Consider the following 11,217-nt stretch of genomic DNA (forward strand, 5'->3'; position numbering starts at 1 on the left):
TCTGTTTTGTTGAAGTTAATTGGAGAAGTAGCAAGAGATGATCTATCTGCATGAATTTGATCAATGCTTGAGGTTATTACCAATGAAGCAAGGTAATTCTTCTTCCTTGGGACAAGGTAGGTCAATCACATTTCTGAAATGTAAAAGGCTTCAACAAATGAGATCAGACTCTGTCAGTGAAACAGTAGGCTTCAGCACAGTAGCTAGAAGTGGTGGTGATGCTTTGAGACCAACTTCATGAATGGAGACGAGTTCTTCTTTCTTTTGTACCAGGGGACAAAGATGAACTTGTGTCTCAAGTTTTTTAATATGATAAATATAGTTTATGTCTCAAGTTTTGTAAAAGACTTTTACAAATTTTTTCAAAAATTTAAATTTTTGGATCCTCAATTTTGGATCTACCATTGGAGTGTGAAAAAAATAAAAAACTAACTAAGTGTCTAAATTTCAAATTTTGCATTATTTACAATTATAAATATGGTTTGGACTCCTAATGTGAGTCCAGCCATTGGAGATACTCTTAGAGGCCTAAGAGCGACAATAATGGTGGAGAAATATTTATAAGAGCAAGTCCAATGGTAGAGTCTCTTTGAACAAATATTTATAAGAGCAAGTCCAATGGTAGAGTCCTTAGAGCATGTTTATCAATAAACCCTAATGAGTATCATAAGCCTTTTTTTAGTATTAAATTAAGAAAACATTGAATTATACATATATGTCCCTATTTAATAAGTGATTTATGATTCAAATTTAATGAAAAGTAGCTTTAAGTTAAGGGTAAATCAAGAAGTTTTGTATAAAAGTTACATTGAAAATATGGAATGACACTCTTTGTGAAACAAAAATCAAACTCTAGAATGACACTCTTTGTGAGGGAGCATAGTGTTGACTAAATTGTTGATGCAGTTATTTTTTTCCTAATTAAAATAAAAATTAAATACACATTCGAAACTCATGTTCTGTCTCATAGTTCACTTTGATGCAGTGGCAGTGCAGGTTCAGAAAAAGAGAAAAAGAGAAAAAGAGAAAAAAGAATCACTTTTTATTTTCTTCTCTCAAAGTCGAAGCGGATTCAACCACAAAACCCAAAATTCGAAATTCCTCTACTCGTTAAAGTGTGTTCCTTTTTTCTCCGTTCGTCATGCATTCCTCGTTGGAGCCGGAGAAAATGGAGGAAAATTCACAACAAGGAAGCAATTCGCTTAAGAGGAAATCCTCTGAAATCGATGGAGATCAAATTCTTGCTTCTGTCTCTTCTCCTACGATGGTTGAATCTAATGGGTATATCTTCATCTTCCTCTCTTTGTACTTGATTTTGGGTCTTATGGGTTTTCCTCTGAGTTTCTTACAAGGGTTTTAGTCTAATTCACTAAAAGTTTACTCTTTTTCTTCTTGTGCAGTAGTTATGAATTGAAAGTGTACGAGGTTGCTAAGAACAGGAACATAATTGCTGTTCTTGGGACAGGAATTGATAAGTCAGTGATCACTAAGATGCTTATCAAAGCCATGGGTTGTTCTGATACAGATAAAAGATTGATAATTTTCTTGGCTCCAACTGTCAATATTGTTAAACAGGCAAGTCTCTTGTTTGATTGATATATGTAAAAAGAAAAACTTTTTCTTTTGTATGGTTATTTTGGATTTAATCATTTTGAGTTGATGATGTTGGCAAATGAGTCGCCTTGGGAGCTTATTTTTGAATGTTTTATTGTTGTGTGGTTTTAGCAATGCTGTGAGATCAGAGCGCAAGTGAATTTGAAGGTTGAAGAGTACTTTGGAGCTAAAGGAGTTGATAAATGGACATCTCAGCGCTGGGATGAGGAAGTTAGCAAGCACGATGTAAGTTTGTGTTTCTGTTTGGATCTGTTTTGCAAGTTATACGCCAAAAAGTGACTTGCTAGTAGTTTTGGTGAAATATATCATGATTTCTTTTTGTGTGGTTAGTGAAACTTTGGCAGAATGTTGTAATCCACTTTGACCAGCTCATTGTTGTATTTTGAGTCATGAATGTTCTCTGAGGTTGATTCTTCGTTTGTTTACCTGTTTAGTTAAAAAGCCCATTCCAATTTGTTAGTACATTTGCTCCCTATAGTTTTGGGGTTGTTTCTTCTTCCATTGTTCATTCTTTCATAATTATTTTGTTTGAACTTGTTTGCTTGAGCCATTGACGTAGATTTTTGACTGCAATGATCTCACTAACAGCTATCACATACTTATTTTCTGTTGCCAAACACAAGGGATCTGTCTATTATCTGCAATGACATCGTGTTTTGTCTAGTTCAGATTCTGGTTATGACTCCTCAAATACTGTTGGATGCCCTTAGAAGTGCATTTCTGAAACTAGAGATGGTATGTCTTCTAATATTAGACGAATGCCACCGCACCACTGGTAATCATCCCTATGCAAAGTTAATGAAGGTGTGTTTTTTCAGTAATGATAAGATCTATTAGTTTTTCATAAATAGAGTTTCCATAATTTGTCAACAAACAGATTCTTTCTTGTTGTCATGAAGGAATTCTATCACGAATCCACTAACAAACCGAAGATATTTGGATTGACAGCATCAGCCGTCGTTAGAAAAGGCATGCTATTTAAAAGTTTCTTATTTCCTCTGTTTGCCAAACCAAAGATCCTGCTTTTTGTAACTAGTTTTTAATGTTTCAACCTCATGTATGTAATATAAACTCATACTGCAAGTGTTTTGTTAGCCGCCTCTAAAGTGTTTCCTCTCCCTCTAACTATGCAGGTCAAGTATCAGAACTTGAGAGACTCATGGACTCAAAGGTACTTTGCTTTTGTGTTACAAGGAAACATATATAGTTTACAAATTAATGTTACGCAACTTTTACTTTGAATTCAGATTTTTAATTCTGAAGAGGGGAAAGGGGTAGAAAAGTTTGCTAAAGCAGTAAAAGAAGGTCCAATATTCTATGACCCATCACCATTCCGTAGTTTGGAATTGAAAGAAAAGTTAGAGACTTCACACCTCAAGGTATTTACTATATGCTCACTGAATATGAGCCAGAACATGACTCTTTCCTATTATGTTTCAGAGTGCTTGAAAAAGATTCTGTTTTTTTTCCTACAGTTTGATACTTCTCTTAGAAGGCTTCAAGAGTTGGAAAAAGGCAGTTTTCTCAACATTGATAATAAGTTTGAGACATATCAAAAGAGATTGTCCATCGACTACAAAGAGATTTTGCATTGCCTTGATAATCTTGGCCTGATTTGCGCACACTTGGTATTTTCTATCACATACTACCAGTTTTGATTTTATTACCAGTTCATCATTTGCTTACTCATTGTTAGTTTTTTCTCCCGCTACCACTACATACTGGGCTGATTAAAATTCTTTTCTTTCATCTTGCTTTCGTGATAGGCGGCTGAAGTCTGCTTGGAGAAAATCTCAGATACGAAAGAGGAAAGTGAAACTTATAAAGAATGGTCAATGGTGTGCAAGGAATTTCTAGAGGATATTTTATCCACAATTGGGGTGTATTTGCAGCAAGGTACTGTATTCAAAGCTCTATATTTCATTGAGGAATCTACTTCTAGACATTAATTCAATCTTTTTCACTGTGCCTCATTTGTGTTATTTAACAGAAGATAAGAATTCGGTAGATTTGCAGCAAAACCGTCTGTCAGCAGTAAATTCTGGACATGTATCTCCAAAGTTAAAAGAACTCTTTCATCTATTGGATTCATTTAGGTAAATTTAAATTGTTTTTCCAACTCCCAAGATTGCAACAAAATCTCTATCTGTTCTGACGATTTCAATTTGCTTGCAGAGGTGAAAAGCAAAAACAGTGCCTTATTTTAGTTGAGAGAATTATAACTGCGGAAGTGATCGAAAGATTCGTGAAGAAAGAAGCCTCTTTATCTTACCTAAATGTCTTGTATTTAGTCGGAAACAACCTCTCCACCAATGCATCAGCACAGAAAACGCAAATTGAAATCCCTAATTTATTTCATGAGGGCAAGGTTAGCTGTTCTTCATCACAGTAAGATGTTTTATAGATTGAGAAATGTTTATATTTTGTCTTCTCTGAAAGCTTTTTAATGAATGCAGGTGAATCTTTTGTTTATCACGGATGCGGTTGAAGAGGGATTTCAGGTTCCAAATTGCTCATGCATGGTGTGTTTTGACCTGCCCAAAACAGTGTGTAGTTACTCGCAGTCTCAAGAACATGCCAAACAGAGTAATTCTAAGTCTATCATGTTTCTTGAAAGGTAAGAAGCAATCTTGATTAACACAAAATGTTTACAAACAGTGCGTTCTTATGTAGCTCATTTTTTTAATACTAATTATTGTAGGGGGAACCCGAAACAAAGAGACCATCTGTATGACCTTATGCGAAGAGAAGTCCCAATTCGAGATCCAGAAGCTCCAAACTTGAAATCGTGTCCACCTCCAGTGACAAATGCCCATGGCGTGAAGGAGATTGGAACCATGGTTATCCCAGATTCTAACATAACTGTATCTGAGGAAGCAGCTTCCACACAAACTATGATTGATCCTCCTAGCAGAAATGAGCAGTTACCACCATGTAAGAAGTTACGCTTGGATAACAATCTTTTACAATCCAACGCCAAAGAGAAGGTTGCCTCTTCTAAAAGTAAATCATCTTCATCGGCTGCAGGTATGTTTTATTTTGTTAATTCGTCGATTAGTTGGTGTCGGTAATTTTAGTCTTTAATTCCTCCATCAGTCGCTGTTGATTCACACACACACACATACACTGACACACACCAGCATATGCATATGATATGTCTGTCTAAGGTCATGTAGCTTGTCTTAATTTGTTTATTTATGTATACATTCCTTTTTTTTTTCTCTGGACAGGTTCAAAAAAACGTAAGGAGTTGCACGGAACAACCTGTGCAAACGCATTGTCAGGAACCTGGGGAGAAAATATTGATGGCGCCATCTTTCAGGCTTATAAGTTTGACTTCTGTTGTAATATTTCTGGCGAAGTATACTCGAGTTTCTCTCTTTTGCTTGAGTCAACACTCGCCGAGGATGTTGGTAATGTTGAGATGGACCTTTACTTGGTCAGGAAGCTTGTGAAGGCTTCTGTCTCACCTTGTGGCCAGATACGTTTGAGTCAAGAGGAGGTACACAACTCTGATCCGTAGGATTTGTACAGTTTTCTTGTTTCATGGTTTGAACTTAATGTCTTCTTTGTGTGTTTGGATGCAGTTGGTCAAAGGAAAGTATTTTCAGCAGTTTTTCTTTAATGGCATGTTTGGAAAGTTGTTTGTTGGATCTAAGTCACAGGGAACAAAGAGAGAATTTTTGCTTCAAACTGACACAAGTTCTCTTTGGCACCCTTCCTTTATGTTTCTACTGCTACCAGTTGAAACAAAGGATCTAGCTTCGAGTGCGACAATTGATTGGTCAGCTATCAACTCCTGTGCCTCAATAGTTGAGTTCTTGAAGAAAAATTCTCTTCTTGAACTTCAGGTTAGTGATGGGAATCAGTGCAACACCTCATCCGATCAGGAAGTCTTACTTGACGATAAAATGGAAGAAACGAATCTGATTCATTTTGCCAACGCTTCGTCTGATAAAAATAGTCTTGAAGAACTTGTGGTCATTGCAATTCATACTGGAAGGATATACTCTATAGTTGAAGCGGTAAGGGATTCTTCTGCTCTGAGCCCGTTTGAGTGCGACGCCTCGTCAGAATATGCTACTTATGCAGAATATTTTAATAAAAAGTAAGTGATATTCTTGATATGGCTGTTCTCTCAATCTACTTATGATGACTCTCTAGTTAATCTTATTCCCTTTAATCAGGTATGGGATTGTTTTGGCGCACCCAAATCAGCCGTTGATGAAGTTGAAGCAGAGTCACCATGCGCACAACCTTTTAGTCGACTTCAATGAAGAGAGTAAGTTGATTCGTGAAAATTTCTCTGACACATGGATACATTGTATATGCTCTCAGGATACTGTAGTGCATGAGCTCTAAGATGTTGTTTCCAATGTAAATGGACAGTGGTTGTGAAGGCAGAACCAAAAGCTGGCAATGTTAGAAAAAAAAAACCAAATATCCATGCACATTTGCCTCCAGAGCTTTTGGCCAGAATTGATGTACCGCGTGCTGTTCTAAAATCAATCTACTTGCTGCCCTCAGTGATGCACCGCCTAGAGTCTCTAATGTTGGCTAGCCAGCTTAGGGAAGAGATTGATTGTAGCATCGATAACTTCAGTATATCAAGTACATCGGTATGGTTTTTGACACTATCTGTCATTAAGAGATGAAACTAGATATCGAGATTGTCATGAAACTTTTGTATTGGTTCAATAAATCAGATTCTTGAAGCAGTAACAACACTTACATGCCCCGAAGCATTTTCAATGGAGCGGTTGGAACTGCTGGGGGATTCAGTCTTGAAGTATGTTGCGAGCTGTTATCTATTCCTTAAGTATCCTGACAAAGACGAGGGACAACTATCACGGCAGAGGCAATCGATCATATCTAACTCAAATCTTCATCGCTTGGCAACCAATCGCAAACTACAGGTATCTTCTAACATTTGTAAGTATTGTATTATATCAGTCAGAGCACTAATGAAATATCTTATAAATGGGATTGGTTTGATAGGGATACATAAGAAACGGCGCTTTTGAACCGCGTCGCTGGACTGCACCTGGTCAATTTTCTCTTTTTCCAGTTCCTTGCAAGTGTGGGATTGATACTAGAGAAGTACCATTGGACCCAAAATTCTTCACAGAAAACATGACTATCAAAATCGGCAAGTCTTGCGACATGGGTCATAGATGGACAGTTTCAAAATCTGTATCAGATTGCGCTGAGGCCTTGATTGGTGCCTATTATGTAAGTGGTGGATTGACTGCTTCTCTCCATATGATGAAATGGCTCGGTGTTAACGTCGATTTTGACCCAAACCTAGTCGTTGAAGCCATCAGTAGAGTTTCTCTACGGTGTTACATCCCTAAAGACGATGAGCTCACAGAGTTGGAGAGAAAGATCCAACATGAATTCTCTGCAAAGTTCCTTTTAAAAGAGGCTATCACACACTCCTCTGTTCATGAATCCTATTCATACGAGGTATGACTTCATCATTTTCACCCTGCATTATTTGGCTGACTTATTCCCAGTTTTCTAATCTCATGCTATCATTTTGTTCCTCAAACAGAGATTGGAGTTTCTTGGCGATTCTGTACTGGATTTTCTAATCACTCGTCATCTTTTTAACACCTACGAACAAACGGGGCCTGGAGAGATGACTGATCTTCGTTCTGCATGTGTAAATAATGAAAATTTTGCGCAAGTTGCAGTGAAAAATAATCTGCATATCCACCTTCAACGCTGTGCTACGGTTCTTGAGAATCAAATAAACGAGTATCTGATGTCCTTCCAAAAACCAGATGAGACAGGTAGATCAATCCCTTCAATACAGGGCCCTAAGGTAAAACACATACTTGCATGACCATTTAAAGTCCCTGCATGAGATTTCAGATTACAAAGAGAGCAAATAAGTTGACATACTTGCCTGCTTTGGTTTAGGCTCTTGGAGATGTGGTGGAGAGTATCGCTGGGGCATTGCTGATCGATACAAGGTTAGATCTCGATCAAGTGTGGAGAGTCTTTGAGCCGTTGCTTTCTCCACTTGTAACTCCAGATAAACTTCAGCTTCCTCCGTACCGGGAGCTCAATGAGCTATGCGACTCTCTTGGGTATTTCTTCCGAGAGAAATGTTCAAATGATGGTGTCAAGGCACAAGCCACGATCCACTTGCAGCTGGGCGATGTTCTTCTAACTGGAGATGGATCTGAACAGACAAATAAACTGGCCTTGGGAAAAGCAGCTTCACATCTGCTTACGCAACTTGAGGTATATATATTCTGATGTTTCCACTTAGCGTGTTGGTGTGTGTGAGATGTTTTCATGTGCTGAAACTTTCTTTGGGTTTTCAGAAGAGAAACATTTCACGTAAAATTTCGATCGGGGATAATCAAAGTTCCATGGATGTCAATCTTGCTTGCAATCATAGCGACAGAGAAACTCCGACTTCAGATTCTATTGAAATCCAGAGTATAGTGATTCCAGGTAAGCACTGTTATATACCTTTAGAGATTCTTCTTTTCTTATTCAGTTTTTTGTATCCAGGGTTCTGCATTTCATGGTTTAATAATTTTCAGTTATTGGACCTATAAACACGAAGAAAGGCGGGCCTCGTGGAACTCTACATGAGTTCTGCAAGAAGCATCTTTGGCCAACGCCTACTTTTGATACCTCGGAAGAGAAATCCAGGTGACTTCTCATTTTGGTTCCTTTTTTCTCTGCTCTCATGTGTCCTGACCAATCTTAAACTGATAACTTTCTTGTGTCTGCACAGAACTCCGTTTGAATTCACAGATGGCGATGAGAAGCGAACTAGCTTCAGCAGTTTCACATCGACCATAACCCTAAGGATACCCAACCGTGGGGCTGTGATGTATGCTGGAGAAGCCAGGCCTGACAAGAAAAGTTCCTTCGACTCTGCAGTCGTGGAATTGCTTTATGAGCTCGAGCGCCGCAAGATCGTCACAATACAAAAGTAGAATAATGTCTACTGTTAACAATTTAATACTACATTTGGTGATCTCGAGCAGATCTTGCAAAAGCAAAAACTCCCAAATAATCCAGTTAACAAGTTTAACCATGGAAATGTCTAGTGTGTCAACTAGGTTTGTATTTTTGTATCTGAATATCTAATTTATCTGTCAACTGTTATGCCTTAATGATAAGCTCATAGACATTACTACAATTGAAGCTACTAACACGTTTAAGCATCTCAAAGCCTTTCCGGGATCCAAGAAACTGAATCCGTTTGAATACAGTCTTCCCGCCTTTCATCATCGAGTCCACTGCTCGGAGCTTTTCACTCTGCCTCGAGTTGGTGTGAATTGCTGCTTTGATTTCCTCCTCAGACATATTTTCCTGAGAAAGTTGAGAAAGTGCATACAAACACAAACTGCTTTGAAAGTGGTCTCGCCAACGAGATCCTGACACTCATATTATATATTCGGACATTGCTACCTGATAGAATGCATAGATGTGTTGTAGAATCTGCTGACATGTAAAGCCGGTTTCACTAAAATACGACCTGGAAGAAGGTCCCATCTCACCATACCAATCAATTGGAAGTAGTAATGTTATAAAATGGTTTTTGTATACCAATTCCATTCTCTCACTGTTCATGCCATAACAACAAAAAACGACATGAGATTTACATAACTAAAAGGGTAGCTTGGATATATATAAAGTTACAGAGATGAAAAAGAAAATGGGAACCTTTCTGTGAGCAGTCTTATGGAGTGAGGGAATGAATCATTGGTTTTATCATCAAAGAAGGCAGATAAAGATTTTCTTTCGATATCTTCGTTGTTGTTAAAACTATCTATGATAACACTAGCTGTTGAGGTTGGTTCAGATACTGTCCAACAAATAGAATCTAGAAGGCTGGTCTGATTCGGCTGGATCAGCATCTTGCCCATCTGTTTGAAGAACAAAGAAAATAGAGTGCGGTTTAGCGATAGGTTGGTTTCCGAAGATGAAATATAGAGAAGATGAAATGCCTTTGCGTGGTGATTTGTGACAGCCTTTTTGGCGGATTCCACAATCTTCTGCCTTTCTTTGTATGTTGTCGTTCTATTTCTTAACATCGAGGCATCTTCAAGAACACATTCCATGCGGGATCCCTATACAAACACAACATTAAAGGACTAGAGACTTCATGAATACTTGTCCACAGACAAAATAACAACCATAAGATACCTTCACAAGATTCTCAAGCATTGTTATAACATCTCTTGCCAAATCAGCTGACATTCGAACAACATTTTGCATTGGTTTCTCTTCCAACGTCTTCTGAAGCCATACTGGCTGAAACAGGCGACATTTTACACAACCAAAAAACGGATAATTTGCGGTATATGTAACAATGGAAGAGTTCTTATTAGCTTACTGTAACCAAATTACTCGAGTGACCAAGATATCTCAGGACAGAACCAGCTTCACATACAACATGACTTGCATTACATCCAATGAACCATTGATTCATAAGCTTGGCACCTCCTTCAACAGCCACCTGTGAAACCTGCAAGACTTGGAATGTAGCCGTTGATCCACGGGCGTTGCAACAATCTTTTAAAACTCATAAGGTGTTTAGGACTAACCCGGCGTCTCACTTCTTCTGAAATATCAGGATCGATAAAAACTGAATAGCCTGACAAGGCCAAGTCCTTGCTTCCTGTGAACTTTGTTCCTTGCATTCCTCTAGGTGGTTTTTCTACCGCGTAAACCGATTTAGATCCATCTACATTCACCTTAGTGTCTCCAAGCTTTTTTACCGCGTAGAAAGACTCACCCAACTTAACTACAATCAAATCACAACTAGTTTGATAAACTTCATGATAAAGTATGCGCAAACTCGGTTAAAGACATACTCACCATTTCTACGGACACTATCCACAAACCAGCCAAGCGTAACGATATGCAAAGTCTCTCTTCTTCCATGTTTCAAGGCATGCTCAAACTTGCATCCATCATAACTGTAAACTCCTTTTTATGTTAAGAAAAACTAACACAAAACTACAGAAATGTTCATTTTATTATTTCCAGAGATTACTCAAATTCTTTAGTAACAAAAGGATATCTGAACAACCAAATGTGTACATAGAGAATGCAAAAGAGGACTATATTCACCACCAAGTCTCTCTGTAGCTTCCTTAACCTGTTTCCTTGCTTCTGCATACAAGAATTGATTCTCAATTCAAGAACTAGTTCAGATTTTCATTACAAATACGCCGATTGATTTTGGCAAAAGTTGAATTATCCAGATATTAATTTATCGAGCATTAATTTATAGATGTTTTACTGTACCTTTAGAGAGACCAGTTACACAGATGATTAGACCAGAGAAAGGTCCGTCGGATCGAACTGGTGGTTGGAACCGGGAGGAAGCATTGGTGGTGGCAGGAGAAAAAGGCTCCGATATGCGACTGCCACGTAGTGAAGGCGTGAACTCCACGCGCAGCTTCGAACATCTCTTGGTAACGATCACCTCTGCTCTTCTAACACCTTCCATTTTTTGTCGGATTTTGGTAGAAATTTTCAGAACCAAGAAAATATGTTTGAATCTTGGTGTTCAAGGAAGAGGACGAAGATTGTATGAGGGTAATTTTATCAAAACATAATAAA

At 38.1% G+C, this 11,217-nt stretch overlaps 2 protein-coding genes and 1 long non-coding RNA gene across 6 annotated transcripts; 2 read left to right on the forward strand and 1 right to left on the reverse strand.

The window, feature by feature from the left end:
• The first annotated feature begins 29 nt into the window (after positions 1-29).
• Positions 30-523, forward strand: LOC110228677. The gene is made up of 2 exons (XR_002332147.1): positions 30-116; positions 186-523. It is a non-coding gene; the product is annotated as an uncharacterized LOC110228677 (long non-coding RNA).
• A 501-nt stretch (positions 524-1,024) lies between these two features.
• On the forward strand, positions 1,025-8,782 carry LOC9313375 (endoribonuclease Dicer homolog 3). Of its 3 annotated transcripts, none has more exons than XM_021024733.1 (24): positions 1,025-1,281; positions 1,404-1,575; positions 1,726-1,839; positions 2,284-2,418; positions 2,514-2,583; positions 2,748-2,785; positions 2,862-2,993; positions 3,090-3,242; positions 3,381-3,510; positions 3,605-3,710; positions 3,790-3,982; positions 4,071-4,231; positions 4,316-4,641; positions 4,845-5,116; positions 5,202-5,722; positions 5,802-5,896; positions 6,004-6,233; positions 6,321-6,530; positions 6,613-7,080; positions 7,169-7,441; positions 7,540-7,866; positions 7,950-8,082; positions 8,175-8,286; positions 8,372-8,782. In XM_021024733.1, exons 1-24 carry the CDS (start codon positions 1,142-1,144, stop codon positions 8,574-8,576), a joined length of 4,716 nt encoding a protein of 1,571 aa, XP_020880392.1. In that variant the 5' UTR covers positions 1,025-1,141; the 3' UTR covers positions 8,577-8,782. The 3 variants fall into 3 exon arrangements, with proteins under 3 accessions (XP_020880392.1, XP_020880391.1, XP_020880393.1); XM_021024732.1 differs by having other exon boundaries at positions 1,026-1,281; positions 1,401-1,575; XM_021024734.1 differs by having other exon boundaries at positions 1,029-1,281; positions 1,401-1,575; positions 3,623-3,710.
• On the reverse strand, positions 8,746-11,217 carry LOC9311702. Of its 2 annotated transcripts, XM_021024735.1 has the most exons (9): positions 10,900-11,217; positions 10,673-10,764; positions 10,468-10,570; positions 10,194-10,393; positions 9,983-10,114; positions 9,793-9,900; positions 9,310-9,716; positions 9,055-9,208; positions 8,746-8,955 (listed from the first exon to the last, which is right to left on the reverse strand). In XM_021024735.1, exons 1-9 carry the CDS (start codon positions 11,102-11,104, stop codon positions 8,746-8,748), a joined length of 1,611 nt encoding a protein of 536 aa, XP_020880394.1. In that variant the 5' UTR covers positions 11,105-11,217. The 2 variants fall into 2 exon arrangements, with proteins under 2 accessions (XP_020880394.1, XP_020880395.1); XM_021024736.1 differs by lacking the exons at positions 8,746-8,955; positions 9,055-9,208 and having other exon boundaries at positions 9,465-9,666; positions 9,783-9,900.

This window comes from Arabidopsis lyrata (genome assembly GCF_000004255.2).
Source record: "Arabidopsis lyrata subsp. lyrata unplaced genomic scaffold ARALYscaffold_5, whole genome shotgun sequence".
Lineage (NCBI taxonomy): Eukaryota > Viridiplantae > Streptophyta > Magnoliopsida > Brassicales > Brassicaceae > Arabidopsis > Arabidopsis lyrata.

Bases quoted from the DNA above. Each gene is read 5' to 3' on its own strand.
- LOC9313375 (XM_021024732.1), top strand. From the start codon at position 1,142: ATGCATTCCTCGTTGGAGCCGGAGAAAATGGAGGAAAATTCACAACAA. The intron at 2,419-2,513 runs GTGTGTTTTTTC...GTTGTCATGAAG, and splicing joins CCTATGCAAAGTTAATGAAG to GAATTCTATCACGAATCCAC. The intron at 3,711-3,789 runs GTAAATTTAAAT...ATTTGCTTGCAG, and splicing joins CATCTATTGGATTCATTTAG to AGGTGAAAAGCAAAAACAGT.
- LOC9311702 (XM_021024735.1), bottom strand. From the start codon at position 11,104: ATGGAAGGTGTTAGAAGAGCAGAGGTGATCGTTACCAAGAGATGTTCG. The intron at 9,209-9,309 runs GTTCCCATTTTC...TGGCATGAACAG, and splicing joins ATAAGACTGCTCACAGAAAG to TGAGAGAATGGAATTGGTAT. The intron at 8,956-9,054 runs GTAGCAATGTCC...CAACTTTCTCAG, and splicing joins ACATCTATGCATTCTATCAG to GAAAATATGTCTGAGGAGGA.